The following is a 20,812-nucleotide window of genomic DNA, read 5'->3' as shown; positions in this document are numbered from 1 at the left end:
TTGGCTGACCATACACTTGTTCTCTCCATCATTAAATAGTTTTACAATTTGAAAAACTTGAGCAAAGTGTGTGCCAGAGGGCTCAGATACCATAGACTACGGAAATTCTTTAATGTATTTTTGGTTTCTCTAACTACGGAGATACTATGGCTGTTATTAGCATCCTTTCAGCCACTATTCCCCCTTAATGAGGAGAAAAAGACTCCTTAATACTCTCTTAAATTATTTGCATTTTGAGTGTCAGCACACACCTTGGTCTGAATCCTCTGAAACACGGCCTATTAACCACTAAATGTTTTTCTGTTCAACAGAACTCCTTTTCTAAAACTGGAAAATGGTGGGGCTATTTGTTATATAACACTCCACTTCTGTTGGCATTGTACAGTAATTCATCTACGCAATAAGCTTTTTGTAGTTGTCAGGAACAATGCCTGGATTTGTTAGGACATTTTTTTTAAAACTTAATTAACACGCTATCACTTTAACAGATACGGAAGACTTGTTAAACAACATTAAAGGAAAATGCTTTGTAAAACCTTGATGTCACTCAAAAAAGACCAACCTCCTTTCTAATAATCAGAGAAACAAGAATAAATAAGAGGTTACAGATTTTAATTTTAAAACTGTGATTAGGGTCACTTAAGAACATAAGAAAGGTTACAAACAAGAGGAGATCTACCCAGTGTGGTGTACTTGGAGGTGTTTTTATACTGTAGGTGTACAAAATACCAACAGAGGTCATGTAAGGTGTTACTGTATGTATAACTCTCCTTACATGACCTGCAATTCCAATGATGGAAAAAAGCAAAAACTGGCACCACACACATAAAGTATGAAAACAAAGGAACTGAGGGCTTCAACATTTTGAAAGATAAGGTTTCAGTGAAGAACATAATACATTATGAAACATATACACATTTGAACTTTGATTTAGATTGTGTTTAAAGTAGACACGCTAAACTTAACCAAATGATTTTAACTTTAAAAAACATTTGCTGAACAAATTCCCCGATGGGCGACAATGTATGAACAAGGTCTCACGAAATGAAGCCTGGGAACCTCTTTAAACACGAGGTAAAGGTCTTTCTCCTGACATCTCCCAAGTAATATGGCCTTGAAATTAGTAGATTCCTATCATCTATATATGTGAGCAAGTAAACAAAAGCAGTCTTTCAGAGGTCTAGCTATTCTGGTTAGACTTAATCCTACCCACAATTTAGTCAACATTCTTACACTCCTTACTTTATAGATGAACAACAAATCATTAAGCTAAATTTCATTGTTTACCATTTTCAAATGTCATCTCCATTTTATTTAGAAAATCTCAATGATGCCTTAAAAGGTAAAAAACAAACGTCTGGAAAAGAAATAATAGGCCATGGAAAAATGAGCTGTGCAAACAAGGCTTCAAACAGCTCATGCACAATTTTGAATGCACACAGCAGGAATATTAGAACAACATGATACTGCAAATGTGATTTTGATTTACTTGGGAAAGATTGTTTTAGGCACCACATGGTCTTGACTTCTATGCTTCATGACAAGTGAAACACTTCAAAGTGTAATATAACATTGCATGTTCTTAAAGCCTCATAGAAAGTTCTAAATTTGTCATTACAAGGTACTGCCATTCCCCGTCATGTGTCAGTCCTTGACACACATTTTTGTGACTGTTAGTGCAGTACTTTTGTACAAGAATATTGGACAAAATGATTAGGCTTAAACAAAAATCTTTAAACAAAATAATTAAAATCCCCACTTTAAACTTCATATTCCTCTTGCAAATCCATGCGGATCAGTATTTGTTAAGCCATTTTTGTATTTGGTTTGTTCTGGTTTCTCTGTTTGAAAAGTAAGGGACTCTTTGAATGCAACTCATGAACAGTTGTGGAACAGAACAGTACAGAGGTGAGGGTTAATGACCTTTTACAAGGCTGTCTCCAACAAGCCCATCCAGACAAGAGAACAAATATTACAATTTATGACCTGTAACAAATGCTTAAAATGCTCTAGCACCAATTGGAATTATACCTAATTCATCTGTCACAGAGTATTAGCCTTTGCCCCCCAGTCCAAACTATGACCTCAATTTAGCAGGGTTAGAAATCTGCAGTGTCATTTTTGAGTTCCAGAATTATTTGTCTTCGTTCAACAGTTTGTTTACCAAAACAGTGTCATTTTAAGGGTGGTAGGCAGATGCTTTAAAATTGCAATATTTTATGTGTATACACAATTTGAGACTGTAATGAATATTGAAAACAGAAAACAAGTTAAAGAAAACTGATCAGTGATAAATCCGTCCTGAATGTAGAAAATGGCTTAGGTTTCAAGTTTCCATTGAGGTGAGTATAGAAAAGTTTTCATTGTGAGGCTGTACACTTGACTTCACTCACTGCTGAAACATGCTGAAGTTTTTTTTTTAATATTTTTGAGGACAAAAATAATCATGCTTAACATCTTTATGTTTTTCAAAGCAGTCAGTTATAATGTTCCATGTGACTTGAATTAATCCTTTTTTCCTCTCAAGAAAGGCCATTTGGAGTTCATGTTTTTATAATCCTCTATTTTGGAGCACTTTTATTTCAAGTTATAATTGTAACTGATTAACAAAACATAACTTTTCAAAATTATTATGCACTATTAAAAAATAGTTTAGGACCAAAACTCACTTATCATTGTTTTAATGCTGTAATACTAAAACTCTTTAGAAATAATGTCAGTTCAAAACAAAATTACATTCACAACTAATTTGAAAATAGCTTTGTTTTAAGGGGGTTTATAATAGTGAGAAGCCCAATTTATTAATGTATTAATTATGTATGTACATAGTAACACAGCATATTTGTTAAAATGTTCCGTTATCTTTAATACAACTACATAAACTCTAAATTACTCTGCATAATAGCTATTAAGCTTCCAAATTGTTGCAATATGAATTTAAAATCTGACATATATACATTTAGAATCTACTACAAAAAACTACAAAATGATGTTATATGGATACAAGAAAGATTTAAAAAAAGATTGTCAATTTCATAAGTATTCAAACTTTTTGCTACAGCAACCTAAATCAGTTCAGGTGCAGTTTGAAGGGTCACAAAATTAGTATAATGGTCTCCATCTGTGTGGAATCAAAGTAGTTTAACTTGACTTCAGAGTAAATGCATCTGTCTTGAAGTTCCTTCAAATATTGAATTTCAAGTTAGAGTTCAAATAGTGATACAACGCATCAACTATGAAGACCAAGGAGATTTCAAAACAAGTCACAGAGAAAGTGGTAGACGGGCACAGATCAGGAGAAGGTTACTTATCCCCCGAGTACAATCAACAAGAAGTGAATCATGCAGCATACCACCTAGACTACTTGGATACTAGGCTACCTTTCCAAACTGAGCAGTAGGATTAGGAGCAAACGTATTAGAGATGCCACTGCTAGCCAACTGTGCCACCGATACATTTGGAAAGTATATGGGAGTCATTAGCTTTTGAAAATTTCAAGATGGGAGTCTCATCATCCAAAAAATGAGTTAACAAAAATCATAAACCCTACAGAAAGATGACCTGTATGAATGAGTGGCAAGAATGAAGCCTTTACTGAAAAAGACTGATCTTCAGTCTTGTGTCTGCTTTATTGCCAATGTGGTAGGAAGGTTTTATGGTCAGACAAAAAATTGAAACTTTTGGTCTAAATGCAAAGCATCACACCTGCAGCAATCACAACACAGCACATCACCCAATCAATCAGTACCATGTAATGGGGATGCTTCTCATCAATACGAACTCGGAAGCTGTCCTGATTGAGAAAAAAAAAGATGCGATTTCTTTCTAGGTGAATCATAGAACAAAACCTGCTTGAATCGCCAAAAAATCTGAAATGGATCTAGAACAAACTTGGAGCATTAGGCCCAAGTCACACTCAAATGGTTATATGAGAAACACAAGAGTAAGTGTCCCTGAGTGGTCCAGTTAAAGTCCTGTCCTGAATCCAATAGAAAATGTTTGGCCAGGTTTCACAATTTCAGCTACTGGCAACAAACTTGTCAAAATTGGAAAAATGTTCTGGGATAAATAGCCAAAAATGACACCATTCCACTGCACAAACCAAATGTAAAAGTCTATGTAGAAAAATAGTAAGAACTGCAGCCAAAGGCACTTTAACCAAGAACAGACACAGAGTGAATACTTATGGAATCAGTACATCTACATTTTGCACATCTTAGAAGGTTTTTCCAACTTTCGGTTGTCTATTAAAGTATAGTATGACTATACTAAAAATAGTATGACTTTTAAAGAGAGAAGAAATTCTACACCTCACTCCTGTTCCGTACTCTTTATAGTAGAGTAAAACTGGTATACATTGTTGGGGGAAAAATACTGAAGAACAAGTCCATATGTGCCCAATATTCATTCTATTTTTAAAAAGTCTATTTATTTTATGAAGTGTGCTTTATGTCAAATCATCTACAAATGTTAAAATACAAAGAATTAAATAGAAAACTAAGTTTCAGAAAAAGGCATTTCAAACAGGCTAGTTTTAAACGTATCCAAGCAGTCAAGAGTCCTTAATTCTTCTGGGAAAGGATGTGTGAAGTACGAACACACAAAAGATGTGTTGGCAATATTGGAGTTCATTTGCTACTGGCTAAGCAGGCAAAGTGAAAACAAAGCAACTTCCTGGAATCAATCACAAGCTTTATGAGGGGCTGCCTTACCAAACTCACTGGCACACATGTGTTCCAGGATGGCGTCTGTTTTCATTTCATTGTCACATGGCGGGCAGATGCCAGAGTCTGCAACAAAAAGGCAAGACATTGTTAAAGATTCAAAATGTGAAATGTGTGTGTATGTATATATATAATTTTTTGTGCAAAAGGTCAATGTTTATGGACAAGAAATGGTAAAAACAACAGAATTAACTGAAATATTTTAGTATATTCTTCCACATTACTGGGCAGAAGGGTGGTTTACGCTGTCTCACAGCTAATAGGCCTTGGGTTCAACAATAGTCATTGGGACCTTTCAGAATGGAGTTAAGTTTGTTTCTTCTTCCAAGGTTTTCCTCCTAATTCCATACTGTATAAGTGTGCAGTTGAGGTCTGCCAACTATAGATGAAAACTAATTCATTGCTAAATCTGGGTGCAGTGCATCTTATGACATGCTACATCTGCTAATCTGCATGTTATCTCAAATGTAAAGTTGTGAAAAATTATTCTCCACATACATTTATCTTTAAAAATAACTAGTAACATTCTTATAATGTGGATTTCAGTTTATTTAATGAGAAACATCCTGAACATGTGAACAAGTTTTTCCTACATTGTTACTATACAAATGTATGATCTTGACCTGCAATTACTACTATTTTTCTATAGTTTTTTTGCACAGTGAGAAAGCTTACACTAAGGTTACCGTATAGAAAACTGAATTGTGGGACACGATTCCAGACACAATGAGGCCTTCATAAGACCTAATAAGTCAGGTAAAAAGAACGATACTGAAAGGAGAATAATCCAAGGCGGTTATTCATCTCAATACTAAACTACCAAAAAAAGACATTCAACAGCATGTTTAGGATTAAGGAATGCTTCCCCAGGTGACTCAATCCAAAAGTTATAACCATTTCCTACATATACAGTATATGGAAACAAGATGCTTGCAATTCTTAAAGTGGCATAGGGTGATTCATGGCTTTGCAGTCATACAAAAAACCCTATAGTAAACCTAACAGAGATGAATGTCACCACCAACCTTGAAAAACAACAGACATTAGGAAAAGAATCAGCCCTGTGCACGTCTGCATGATTGGCAGATTACATTAGTACAACAAAAATGCTTCAACCATTTTGAAACATTTTTTGTATTTATTTAATATGTACCCAGTTTGGAAACTGAAAATTATTTACATCTCAGCTCACAGCACTGCAGGGGGAGAAAAAGGCAGACCTCCTTAAAGCAGTCCGTCAAAAGATAAGGCACCCTGGAGGAGAGGAAGAAATATTTGGAAGAGTACAACATCTGTCACCAAGATCACTGGAAGATCTCAGGTTCCATCTTCCAGAGGGATGAGAGAGCTCTAATTGACTTACCGCAGTCTTACCACTGGCACTGCACTGCCAGCTATGCACCATAGCTTAGTCTGCTGGTAACAGGACCCAGGATCGAGTACGAGCTCAACACACAGTGATGGCATTTAGTGTTTGGGCTACTCACTAGTCCTTCACAAAAAATGCATTTAAAATAAACTGTGTGAATGTATCATGCTAGTTTTTATTGGAATATTTTGTTTAGATTGAACTTTTTCTCTCAAAAGGACTGTATTTTGATTGTGGAACTGATATTTTATTTACATAAATTAAAAAAAGCAAAAAGGTGTAACTAAAAACAATGGAAAAAGTAGCAGGTAGGTCAGGTCTCCTGAACTAAAGAAAGAACTAGCTGGAGGTGCTTCTCTAAGTTTCTGAATGGCTGGCTGTATGTCAATAAGAATGAGGCACTTCTATACACAATTTCAGACAGAGCTCCAGATAGGACAGGCAACTGCCTGTCTTGCCACAACCTTTATGTGAAGCCCTACTTAAAGACATCCATGTTATATTCTGTTGCTACAGCACAAGTATTGTTCAGGAAACACAGTGGTGCTGACAACAAGCCCTATAAAAACTTTCGCAAAAAGCATTAGAAAAACAATAACTCCAAAAACCCTTTCACGCTCCAGAAGTCTATATCAATCTCATTTAAACATACTTCAAATCAAACATTATTATTCTAACTTGTTTGTGCTGTTGCCTTAGCTGTTGAAAACAAGTATTTGAACTACAAGAAATCAATCTTAGTTTTAAGAGCCGATCCAGACTTATTTATGATTTGTGTGCTGTAATGTTGAGTCTGCACACAGAAGAACGTTTGGGAAGTGATCAAGACATTGTGTAAAGTATACGTTTATAATTTCACTGCCAAGTTACTAAAAGGCTGCCAAATTGTCATCCTGCTCCACAATTATCATTACTTGAAACAGCAGTAATGGTAGAAATAGTTTCTTAATGTAATCAAATAATACAAAAACAGTGATAATTAAACTCCGCTCATGTGATAATTTAATGATGATTGGATCTCGTCCCATTTCTTTATACATGCTAGGAATGAACACAGCAAAGGTACAATAGTGTGCTGCCTGGACATAACCACAGTAGGAAATGTACATGGATGGCTTTGCTTTATATTCACACCCAATCAAAACTACAGAGACCATGGGTTGTTGTAACAGGTTTTACATACAAAAATATATTGTAACTTATTGGGGAAAATTGGAATAGAGAGAACTAACACTAGTCTCTTTTCTGACCTCCCAGTTCTTGTCTGCGTATTACAAACAATATGTAAACTTCAAAGAACCCCCTTGACGTAATTTATGCATAATTTACGCAAGTTACTTGAAAATAAAATTATAGCTGTAGCAAAGCTAAGATTCTAGTGACTTTAGCACTGAAGTGGAGTTTGAGGAATAGACCTTTCAGAAAAGGCTTTCACCCTCACTAGGTTACCAGAATTGTTTGCATTACAGAGCCAAGATCTGAGAAATCGTTCTGACCACCACCATGAGGCTTTCATTTCCTTTCTAATCATAAAAAAACAAGACAAGAACAAAATCCATAAGTATTTGTTAGATGCATATCCCAGAGGATTCTATCATTTTGTTCCTGACACATAATAAAAGATAATCAAATAAAGAAATTCAGGTAATAAAGAGTCTAATAAACACCACATTCCTGTTTGCACTTTGTAGTTACCATTTTACAAAATAAGGAGATATTCTACAATGGCAGAGACTTTCATCCAACAGAGCAATTTTTCCCCCAACTCTCCACACTGGTTTTTCTGGTTAATTTCGAATTAATATAAATGATCAACTTAACTAAAATATGGGTAGATGACATTTTGTAATGAAGTTAAAAAAAAAGACGAATTTGCAAAGCCTGACTGTTTTATAAGGACATAAGCGTTTTCAAATACCAAGATGTTAAAAGAGTTTTATTGGAAAATTATATTCAGGGGAAGTTCCAAATCTTCCCCCCCAGATAAAATTTTCCATATCAAATAAGATTTCTGAAATGATATTTAAGTGATGACTAAAAAAAGCTTGATTTCTTACTCGCATGTTGTTTCAAATGTTTTAAACTCTAAAATAGTCACAATTCTTTCCAGAAGCAGAGAGCAGACTCTCCAGGGCAAAAGGCCGGAAAAATCACTATGCCTTCTTATCATCAAGGGCCAGAACCCAGATCCCTGACCTTGCTGTGGAATTTGCTTGTTTTTATGACATGTCATAATGTCATGGCCCGCAGTGCAACAATACATTCTGCTATCTAGCTGGCTGACCAATGGGGAATGCAAGTGTGCCTTATCTGACAAGGAGAATCCCCCCTTTGAAGCTATAAAACATCACAGTGCTTTTTCAGTTGACTTACGGAACACAAATTGTGTTAAACTGACCAGATATAAGCCTTGTGCATGACTTTACCCTGTCATACAGGGCCTGATGCAGAAAGCTACCAGCCATAAATTGTTTCCTTTGAAAAGACTTAGAATGGTATATGGAAAAATCACATGATGATGATGTTTGCTCCACATTAAACGCAGATTGATCTTGCCTTGTCTAGTGTGATGCAGTATTACATTTCCCATAGCAATTGCACAGTTCTACCTTGAACCCCCTTTTTAATGATCAGTTAAAACTTTGGATCCATGCAAATATTTTTTGCATAATGAAACAAAACTCATCTATATTTTAAAATAAAGAAAATCAGAAAGAACTCCTTCCATCACAGTTCATTACATTTCATGTCATAATTATCTTTTTGGCGTCAAGTCAAACAACTCAAGTGTCCTGTCTGGCTGACTTACCAATGAGGAGTTAAAGTAAATGCATGAGGCTATATATCTGAAGTCCCCCGACTGATCAAAAATTGGCTTAAGTGGAATGTGCAAACAGTTTATTTTCTTGGCAACCTGTACAACAGCTTTCCATTAACCTACACAGTTGCTTTATTAAAGAACAGCTTCCTATCCACACAGAAAAATAAGTGTCCTTTAACATCCTTAAGTAATGAAATTTCACAGCATTTCTACACCAATAAATGTACGTTTGTGCATAACAATCTGAATCGGGCCCTGTATGAGGCACAGAGCTAGGCTAACAGACATACCTGTCACAAAGTGGAGCAGGTATAAACATCTTGTCACAGCTCTGATTGATCATACATCAAATGTGACGGATTTTAATATGGTGGGGTATGGATATGTTTTTAATATTTCACAATACATCTGCCACAAAATCTAAAACAGAAAGTCAAAGAGAAAAACAGCATTTGACATCTGCACCCCAGGCTGCTTTCATCATTAGGAACAATTCAAAGAATGGCAAATTATGAATGAACAAACCATTCAGGAATATTAATATTTTGGTCAAACAAAACCACAGAGTGCACTTTACACTTCAGTAGGCTGAAAAACACAATCAATAAAATTCAGACAAAGGTCTATTTTCAAAAACAGAGAATATACTCAGATGCTTCTGAATCGAGATAGGAATGTTTAGAGAATTTCAGCTGAAATGGAATCCAAGCAGTGCTTTAATGGATTAACCCGCTCCAGGGGACCAGATACAAATGCTTTTGATGTTACCTGGAAAACCGTTGGAGGAGCTTCAGTTGAAAAGTTAGTCAGAAACATATGTCTACATTTAATTGTTGGATGTTTCACTCCAGGATCTGGACAGCTGATTGTATCGAAGAAACCACAGGGTTGCCTGTATGTATGGTGGTAGAAGATTGTGCTACCTGCTTTTTAACCTTGTTCGGAGAAAGCATTGCTAGAGCCGATTCCTAATCTGGTCCAGGAGAACTGAAAATACAACAAGGTTTACTGTAACCTCCTAATATCATTTTCTTATGGCATTAACAAGTCGATGTTTCTGATCAATACAGCAAGTGATCTATGCAATTCTCAGATCAATTTGCTACTCAAAACCAGATGGGCTCGATGGACCAAATGGCCTCCACTTGTTTACAAACAGTAAATGTTCCATAAGGGATGTTTCCAATCCCAAAGAGCTCTAAATTACTTAATTGACTAAATAACCTTATTAACAAAAGTGATCACTGAGCATTTGTTCCACGTTTAGGAATGGATGATTTAATGTTACATATAAGACCTCCTGGGAAGCAGCTCTTTAGCACCAGCTTCACCATCCTCTATCCCATTAACCAGAGAGGAATCAACTTTAACTGCCAGTCTTACAATCGTGGATTATCAAGAAACATTGTCACAGATGCTGTTTAACCAGACACTTGCTATATAATGATTACAAATTCCCACATTAAAAGATACATGTTGTAACAGATCCATCTACTGTATATACCTTTTCAGTATCTAAATCCTACAATGCAACATTCTAACAAATTATTCCCTTTATCATCATGCTCAAATGACACTATATGTCATGTTTACCCACTTGTAGTGAAAAAGTACTAGCAGAATTAATTTGCCATACTTTCATGTAATACCCAAAGAGGCAAAGGAGTCTCATTATCATTTCAGCACATAAACCAAGCTGTTGCATATTTTGTTCAAAGCAGAAAGATCTAGGCTCCCGCAAAAACTTCCAAGTTTTAGGACCGAAACACACTGAAGAACCAAGCTTACAGAACCAGGTGTATCTACGGTGGTGGAACATTGCCCCACTGGGCAAAAACTGCTTCTTTTCCATCTCCCGGTTTAATTTATTCCGGTAGATTTCTCCAAAATATGCATTTAACCAGAAAGTCTCACACTTACCTAAGATCAAAAACTTGGACTCCTTCATGGAAAGCAATATTACTAGGGTTTAAACATGCACATTTAGGGAGATAGTTATTTTTGTTATTACTTTTTAATTTACCTTGGGAAAGGAATATGTAATCATAGGGCGTGTGGATCCATTTTTAATTATAAATGGAATTTTCACCCTGTGCACTACAATAAAATCTCAGGAAAGGGCTTGTCAAGAAAGACACTACTGTCTGACAGGCAAAATAAATTACAGCTGGTTTGACAGCCACTTCATGCCCAGAGCAGCCTACAAAACCAAAAGCTTAAGGAATAATGATGAATCATGATAATGAATTTACACAAGCAAAAGCTTTAAGAAATTCCACAAGATTATACGCCGTGAATCAAAAGATTCTCATTCATTATGTTTTTTTCTTTTAAATGTTATAATTAGCATAACAATGTTGCTTAATATGCATCTTTTGATCAATTCTTACTTCTAATGTGGAGATTTACTTTTTTAATATGCAAGTAATACCTATAAGATGTGGAGCATTAGTAAGGCAATAGTGTGCAAATACTTTTGAGCACTGTTCTATAACTTTTAAAGCTGTTATAGGGTCTTTACACAATTTAAAAATCATTTCAGAAAACACTTTTGTAATAAAAGGGCTTTGATGATAACAATGACATTCTAATATATTAGGCAATACAGCATTTAAACTCAAAAACTATCAAGTTCTGTGCTTACATCTGTGGATGTTTCAAACTGTTTTGAACATGTGGGAAAATTCAGAAGACATTCACAGCATGCAATCTGGATAAAGTCAAAAGACTGAATCAAGCCCCAGACCTGATAGCATTTTACCAATCTTAAAAGTAATAGGTATTGAGGGGAGTTTTACCTTTTGATGTAATTCAAGTAGAAATTAATTCTGGAATCTGTACAGATTAAAAAGGAAACATCATAATCTTTAAAAAAAATCTAATTCTAAAACAAAGTAGTCCTCAAAACTCTAAAGTGAAAGAAATGGGTATGATGACCTTTCAGTTTTTAAAATCCTTCTTCAATTATCAGCCGGTAAAAATCTTTACCTTTTTACCATTTTTTTTTGTTCTCAAATCTAGGACTTGGAGGCAAAACCAGAGGGAGTGGAGGCTGTCCAGTGAAGGGGCACTCTCTTCCCCAGTGTTTGATATCAAGCTCTTTACAGTACAAATAAGACCTCCAGCTTAAGCATAGACACTATTAGAGATGAGGGAGGGTGGAAATCTGCTAGGAGCTCAGGAAAGGTGATATGCATTTTGAAATACTTTGGCATTATGGAATCTGCTCATACAGAGGCATGGATATTGTGAAAAGGTAGAACTGAAAAAAAAAACACATGCTTGAGCTCATTTGGCATTACCTGGCACCTTCATGCCAATCTCATTAATCAATGTCAGCATTAAAACTTGGCTACAAGTAACCAACCATGCAGGTGGGAACACTGTGCATGGAAAAGTCTACCAGCACATTACTCAATTCAGTTACACTGAGGAGTGCCAAGTCAAAGCCCATCATTTATTTCAGGATTTCCTAATGCAGGTCTTTAGATCCCTGTTGTCTCCAGAGTTTTATTCCAAGTATACCTCTAACTACTTTCAGCAAATAAACTTAATTGATCAATTAGCTTTATTTGACTTTTTCCCCAGCATTTTCAGCTTGTAAAAAAAACTAGGTAGGACTAGAGTAAATAAAAAGGAAAGAGTAAAGGAAAGAGTAAAAGAAAGTAACCTTTACTCTTAATACCAAATGTATGTACTGTAAATGTAACATAATAACCTCCTACGAAATGCATAATTATTCCCAATGACCAGGTATTCAGGGAAAAAACAAGGCACTGCCCGACTTGGAGACTAAACAGATTCTTTTTTAATTTCTTTATAATAATATAGTCAGGTCTAGGCATACCTCAAACCAAGGAACTGATCTTCAGCAACTAGTTAAAAAACATGTAATAAAGACAGTAGTTCAATTAGCTTACATACCTTGTATTCAGTTGGAATGATAACATCAAAAGGATTGTGAAATGCTGCTCACTCCCTTTATAAATGCAGACCCTGGGTTGTGGATGTCTAAGCTTTCATGTCATTTATACTTAATTTTCCCATGATTTGATGCTTAGAACATCTCTCTTTTTATACAAATATTAAATGAACCAGCATTTGATGAACTGCTACCTGTCATGTCCAAATACAATCAAGATCAAAATATTTCTGTCTGGTTGGTACATACAGAATTTTCCAGACCAATGCCAATTTTTCAATTTTTTGTTCTTATTCCTGCAGTGCATAAGTATGTCTTTTAATATGCCTTTAATATCCGTAACTCATTTCATAATCCTGCCAAATTTAAGAATATCTTTTAGTGAGACATGGTGTTTGGGGACATTTGCCAGCTAGGGGTAATTTAAAATGTTAAAAAATGTCAGTTACATCTGTAAACATGTACATTAAAAACAAATGCATGAAGAACCTAGCATTCATTAATAGCTATAAAAAAGCATGAGGTCCTGTCATGATAAGTAATCAAAATTTCAAATTCTTATAACTTTCCTTAAAGTTAATAATTAAATCAAATTTAAATTGTGGTTAGGCTGAATGAAAGGCTATACTCAGAAAAAAAGTAAATGTGTTTTTTATTTTAATTATAAGGAAGGTTGTGAATATTGCGCTATCCATTAAAAAGTTTTGATCTTTAAACTATTAGCAGAAACTTTCATCACAAAATGGTCACTTCATTTTAGCTATAATGATAAAACAATTGCTTTTGTATTAATTAAAGCATGAATAGAATTCAAATGCAGCATACAATTAAAAGATCTCATTAGTGCTTAGTTGCACATACTGTACTGCATTGATTACTACTCATTTTTCAAAACTTACAACTTTAAGTATATTTTTCTGCTTTCTTAAGATAACTAAACTTTCTAGTCACAGTGGCCTCAGCTATGCTTCCACATAGGTTGGATACGTATTGTGCTGGCAACACTTGTAGTTTATTTTGTTGTTTTTGTATTATATTGACTAGTTATGACCATTGTTTACCACAAATATGCACAATGCAGACATGTATCCATGTTTCTAGATCACATAAAATATAAGAACAACTCATAAAGAAATCTTTGGCAACACAAAGGAGAAGTCTAGGACTTTAAATAAGTTCTTTGTTATTTGTAAAAAAAAATGCAGGCTAGTCTCCAGAACATAAGATTCTTACCTTAAGATATTGCATTTTATTATACACAGAATCTACAGTTGCAGAAGAGTCTTTAATACTACACTTAAATAAAAGCTGATTTTCCAAAATACATAGTACTAATATATTAAAGAAACAAAACGTTGTTAATAACTGAAATTAATTTAGTAACAAACTTAAGTCTCAAATCCCCAGTCACTAATATTTCAAAGTAAGAGCCTTCAGAATTTAGCATTAAAAACTACCCAGAAATCAACAAATTCACAAAGGTGGTGTGAAAACAGTAAAGGAAGAGAACAGAGGATTACTCACATGTAGGTGCCAATCGCCTCATTCTTATTGAAATGAAGTGCATCTGGAAGTAACAGTTTTGAGTGGCAAGACCCCGAGAGCTGTGGTTAAGACACTGATCATAATTAGGTGGTCTTCATTGGTATGTAGGCTCCTGTTGTCATAGAAATGACATTTGCATCTTTTTAACTAATGGACAGTTACTTTTTGCTCAAATACAATCCATCAGAACTTGTGGTCTCATCTTCTCATGAAATGGCAACAATTTTTGTGTGTCCTCTTTAATGACACTGTGAAATTCTAAAAATATTCTCAAAGTTAATGGCATTGATGGGGTCAAATTAAAAGAACAGTAATGAAGTATATAATACATTAAAGTACATAGCAAAGAAAATATCTTACATGTTCAAACCTTATTATATATCAGTGTTAGCATACTTTCCTTCAATAGTTAAAATGACCTTAACTTTGCCAAATTTAAGATTTAGGAACATTAGCAATTGATCTCCACATTGAATATTTACACTAGATATACATAAATACACATGCCTTTACTGGTTACACTTTGATGAAGCAAAGTACAAATTGCACCCATGTGCAAAGAGTATGGATAAGGAACTACCTGGTAATTCAAAAGATGCTATTTTTAATTCCCATCTTTTCATCTTTGCGTCTTTTCAAATTAGCACCCACTTATGACTCTAAGTAGCACTCTGGTAAATTGCCCACCAAATTACACACCTTATGCGCAGATTAAAATAATTGATTGTCAAAGTAACATCATTGTATGGACTTCACCGTTATGAAAGGGAATCAGGTTGGCAGCAGCAGAGAAATGAAAACCACTATGTTAATGCGGTCTAAAATCCTTGCTTGATTGCAGCATGAAAAAAAGGAAAACGATGCATGACTCTTACTTTATATATTGCCCACTTACTTGCAATTTTCCACACATTCTCAAGCACTTCTACAACTTCATGTCCCAGGGAACTGGGTCACAGAACTCTATATACCCAGAAGTGCTTTTACACAACCTTACTCTCAACTTCTAAATCAGAACTTTTCATAGTAAACCACAGCAAAATCCTGCTCTTTTAATTGAGTGGCAGCTTTTTTGGTGGTAGTACGACAGGATTTCATTCATTCATTTCAATGTGATTTTTAAAGTATAAATCACATATATCTATTATTAAAGAAAATGAGCTATGACAATTTTAAGTGTAAATACACAGGTAAAGTACAGATTGTTCCATTGTTTGGGTCATAATCCATTAAATTCAGACTAAACAAGAAGTAAATGAAATCAGGAACTAGAGTGGTACACTAAGAACATACTGTGACTTTTGTGGTTATAAAAGGATTTACAGAACCAATTTCAAAATTATTCACTTTTCCAATCTTTATACTAGGTTTTGGAAAAATTCTAAAACACAAGACTTATTTTATCCATACTCCTGCTGCCTCTTGCTAGATTTGCACAACAGCTGTTGTCAGATAATTGCATGCAAATTTTTACTGGAGACAAAAACTTTGAAAAAAGCCCACTCAACTATAGTTGAGAAAACTTAATCCTTGGATGATTTGTACCACAGCCAAACAAATTTTAAAGCATTTTACAAGAACTGATAAGACAGGAGAACAGGTGTCATCCTGTAACAGGAATGCTGTGTGGTCGTCTGCAAATTCGGCTTGTCTAAGCTGCTGTGAGTTATTTTGGGGCTCTGTGCCAAAATATACTTGGGACCAGAATTTTTGACTAACTCTGCAGTAGACTAAAAACCAGGACTACGAACCCCTTCCAAGAACACAGAAACTTTAAATGCGCACAACAGCATGCATTTCCTTATCTCAATACAATTCATTACAGAAACTTAACAGCCATATCAGAATATCACTGCAACTGACAAGAACTGCTTACAAGACAACAAGCTTTAAAGCAAAGCTTATTTCATTGGCTGAATAGATGTTGGCATTCATTCATTCAGATGTTTTGCACACATTATGTAAAGACAACTTACAGTTGTTGGTACTTGTTTTTATTTACCATGTCTTCTCAATTCTTATTTTTACCTAGATTATATTGTACAGTCCTAATTGATCAAAGAATTGACTTCTTATGACCACGGAATGTCTATAGCATGTCATTTCTACTCTCATCATTGTACTTTTTAGTCAGAAAAACCAAAAGTGTTATCATCCTCTAACTCTGTAGGAATCCAACGTTTTTCATTTGAAAGCAGCTGAAGAAGAAAATCTTTAATTATAATCATATATGACCTGCAAAAATTAATATTTATCAAAAATAAAAGATTTTTACCCACAGAGAATGCAAGGAGCCAACTCCCTGAAAAGTAGGAAATGCATTACATCTCTACAGACACCTTTAGCAGCACAAACAACATTTCTGACAACAATCAGACTGTAGTACAAGATTTCCAGTCACACCGTTTGCATTTTAAATAATTGAGGCAATTCATCTTGAAAGCTTACTGCATCACCTTTTAAAACTAGTGTACAACTGCAATTCTTTCAGACTACTCATAAAGCTTCCCTTGCTTTTAAATCAGTGTTTAACATTATCATTCCTTTGTTTTAAACCACATTATGGGATCCCCAGATGAGGGCTGATTGATGTCAAGAGCAGACAGAAACGGAAATTAAAACTGAAGTGTTTATCAATGCTCCTAGGCACAATATTGGAAGAATATGCAATTTTTTGCTTGGAAATTTAATTTCTGCAAAAGTATTGTTAAGTTTGAAAAAACAGCTTCTTTCAATCTTTAACCAGTTCCCTCATGTACAGTATTTATGCAGAATGTAGTGCTCATTTTTAGAACTGTGAAAACAACACTTTGCTTTTTCCTCTTGAAGATGTGTTGTTTTATGGTCACTGACATTAGTCTTATTTTTATAGCTGTGCAAAGCGTAAAAAAATCGTTTCAGAACACGCAAAGTACATTTGATAAGTATATTTGAGAAATTGTAATTTATACATTTAAAACCTTGTCATTTAAATATTTCATATTTTTCAGTTACCAAAATCTAGATGTGCCGATTTTAGTGTTCCAACTCTATGTAAGTCTCAAAGGTCAAAAGACATAATTCAGTAAAAGCAGTTACAGACAGTTTTAAAAAAGTATACAAATTTCAAATTACAGTTAGAACAGTTACGTGAGTATTAATACCACAAATCTTTTCCAACTTAATTAATACCACAAATCTTTTCCAACTTAATTATTTTACATTTTCGAAATGATTTTATTGACAAAGATATCAATGGGGGCTGATTTAATTAAACAGGACTTTGTTATGGAAAATGTTCTCACAGTTCATACAAATTTAGTCAGTTACTGTATGTTCAATTACACAAAATATATTTTAAATTTACCGACATACTAACACATACAGACTGTGTATCCCCTTGTGTGTATGTACAGACTAAGTACTTCTCATCTAATTCATTGCATTGGATTCAACAACTGCTTTTACCTCTAGTAACAGAAGTTGCTGGTCAATCATCATGACAAGTATTACAAAATTGCAGCAATGACCCATTTTATGGAGGGATAATGATCCTGATAATGGTATTTATTTACTTCACATTTGAAAATTCCCTTTGGATTTATGACAGAAAATCTAATATTTTATATTCTCTGTTGGGAAAATGGCCCTCTGTAAACCAGTGTCTTTTGATTTCTGCACAAGTAATTGTTGAAAGCTGGAGAGACTGCAAACCAGTAAATGTTTATGATTTGAGCACTGAATAAAACAGTAAAGAATAGCTATGAATTCCAGTTCAAAAGCAGCCTAGATGTAACATGCCTCTATAGGAGTGTGTATATAAAAATAATATACTTCTATGATAAATTTAAATGTGTATGGTTAACCAGAAGTTTTCAGATTCTATTTTTTACTATTCAGAATAGTAAAAGACAACCCACTGTCAATCCATCCTTGAAAAAGGAAGCCAAAAGTATGTGCTCCAGAAGAGAGAAGCCATTCAGCTATAATATGCAGCCTTAAACCCTTTAACAAAAGATGCATTTATGTAATCCAATGATTCTCTCTAGAATCAGGAAAAAAAGTTATGGGGGGAGGACTCCAAGGTTAGTCGTGAACCTGCAATTACATTTGCAGACTTAATAAAGGAAGGACATTTAGAATTTGCCAAAGATGCTGACTGCTTTTAAACACCATGTGCAGCTCCTTCTGTCAATGGGTTAGGAAACAAAGCTTCTTAGTTTATTAAAACCAGTTTAAGTTAAAGCTTAATTATACCTATTATTTTATGTTTATTTGGAATTACAGGCAATTAGTATAATTGAGCAGTGCAAGACCATTAACAGAAAAAAAATACATGAATTAATAGTAACTTTAAAAAAATGTAACACTAAGATAACCCCCCACTAGCATTTTGACCAAAACATAGCAGTTAAGAGTACATGACTTAAGAGTGCTTTCGAAGAATGAAGGCTTAATCATGAAAGTAAATCACAGACACATGCATACAGTGCATGCCAAACCATTTTAATGTTTTTTAAAATTGAAATTTCTTATTTTGCTCAAATGATTCATGTAATCTGGAGCAAATGAACTAAGTTTAAGATTTCTCTTCCTTAACCACGCTTTTGAAAAATAAAACATGTGGTTTAAAGAAGAGTTGAGGATGTTCAGCATAGAAGTCCATAGTGCAAGACAAAAATTGAGGAATTCATATTTAAAACATAAACATAAGAACAAAACAAGGACAATTAAGAATAATATTCATCATCATCATCCAGATGAACTATACGTATTTACAGTAACTTGTGATCTGCTCTTTCTCCTTTTGAAAATTCTTTTGCTTTGTTTGCGTACTAGATGAAATAGTAAAAGTAGCCTCTCTTCTTTGTTTTGAGTGACTGAAAACACTCTTCAGACACACCTTATGTTTCTTCTTGTTAAGGTGTTAAAACCTTACCTAATACTAATTAAATGCTCATGTGCAGAAAGGATTGTGCAATAAATTATCACTACCTGAAAATAATAAAATAGCAAAGACTATCTGATTGCAGTTTGCATCATTATATTTTTAGGATATAAAGGTCTAATTTACACAAATGGTAAACTGGAGATCTAGAAAGGATACAGTCTGTTTCTGCTTTCTATTAAAATTACTAAAGAAAAAAAATCCATATTGTTTATTTTTAGTAGAAAAGTATGACCTGCATTTATTCAAAGCATTAACAGAAAAACAAAACACTGAATAGCTCAAATAAGAAAAGTGACAACTGAGATCTCACAGATCTCTTCAATTATTCTCCTTTCTATAGCTGACAACTAAATGGTTAAGTGACAAAAGGACAGGTTTAGTTTTTACACTGAATCATTTCATGGGCATTTGCAACAGACTCACCTTCATGCACTATGTAGGGAAAAACAAAGAATTAAAAGATCATCTTTTACCTTGGGTTTTGGCGGGTTCTGTATTGTTGCTCATGGCGATGCAGACATCATCTTGGGGGAACTTGTCGCAGGTAAGCATCTCTGGCCAAGGGAAGCCAAACGCCTCCATGATGGGGGTACAGCCATCCCTCACAGCCTCGCACAGCCAGCGACAGGGGTAAATGGGGCGATCCAGGCAGACAGGGGCAAATAGGGAGCACAGGAAGACTTGGGTGCCTGGGTGGCAGTTTTTGTGCACCAGAGGCACCCAGCTGCCGGCCTGCTGCCTCACCTCTGCCATGGTCTCATGTTCCAGGAGGTTAGGCAGGAGCATCTGGTTGTAGCCCACATTGTGGCAGAGCTTCAGGTCATCAGGAATGTCCACACACTGTGGGGGCTTGCCATAGATGCGCCCCGTGGGGTACTGATCCGACTTCCAGCTCAGGTATTCATATTCAGAAGCCCCAGTAACAGGCACCAATAAAATAATTAAAGCCAAAGACATGAGGCTCCACAACGGCAAGGTGAAAAAGCACTTCATTCTAAGGGGAGGCACAATTCTTTAAAAAAAAACCTTTATGTATAATACGTTAAAACAGCTTGATTGTATAAACTGATAGCCCCAGCTGTTGTGTTTGCTGACTAAATCTTAATGACAGATCCCCAGCATCAAAGCTCAAGCCGCTGTCTCGCAACCTAAAATGAGAACCTTTGCGCTGCTACTGCGGCTGCTACGCTTGCTTTCCCTCCTCTGAAGTCAAACTACCGCTCGGCTAGGTAGCATTGCGAAAAATGCACGCTGTCCAAGCAGAAGAGGGGCTTGTGAAGTGCGCACCGTCCAATCGGAGAGCGTCAGCGCCTTTTGGTAGTCGAAAGTCAATCAAAGAGCTCAATTAGCCAATCAGCAAGACAGGGCTTGACATTTTTTTGTTCAACTTTACTCCTCCCTTCCCAAATGTGCTACCTGATTGCAGCAACAAAGTACATGTTTAGCTCATTTTGTAGCAGAACGCACGTCCCCTTCCCCCACCACACATCCACATTTTAAA

General features: G+C 35.2%; 1 protein-coding gene across 1 annotated transcript in view; it reads right to left on the bottom strand.

Moving 5' to 3' along the window:
* Positions 1-20,574, bottom strand: part of sfrp1b (secreted frizzled-related protein 1b) — a 44,525-nt gene extending 23,951 nt beyond the window's left edge. The window contains exons 1-2 of the mRNA XM_015341287.2: positions 19,785-20,574; positions 4,713-4,790 (exon numbers count right to left, since the gene is read on the bottom strand). Coding sequence (XP_015196773.1) covers positions 4,713-4,790; positions 19,785-20,304 — 598 coding nt within the window. The 5' untranslated portion in view covers positions 20,305-20,574. The remainder of the gene's footprint in view (positions 1-4,712; positions 4,791-19,784) is intronic.
* Between the last annotated feature and the right edge of the window lie 238 nt (positions 20,575-20,812).

The sequence above is a fragment of the Lepisosteus oculatus genome, chromosome 2 (genome assembly GCF_040954835.1).
Source record: "Lepisosteus oculatus isolate fLepOcu1 chromosome 2, fLepOcu1.hap2, whole genome shotgun sequence".
NCBI lineage: Eukaryota > Metazoa > Chordata > Actinopteri > Semionotiformes > Lepisosteidae > Lepisosteus > Lepisosteus oculatus.
Note: the sequence above shows the minus strand (reverse complement) of the source record. Positions and strands in the feature narration are given on the sequence as shown.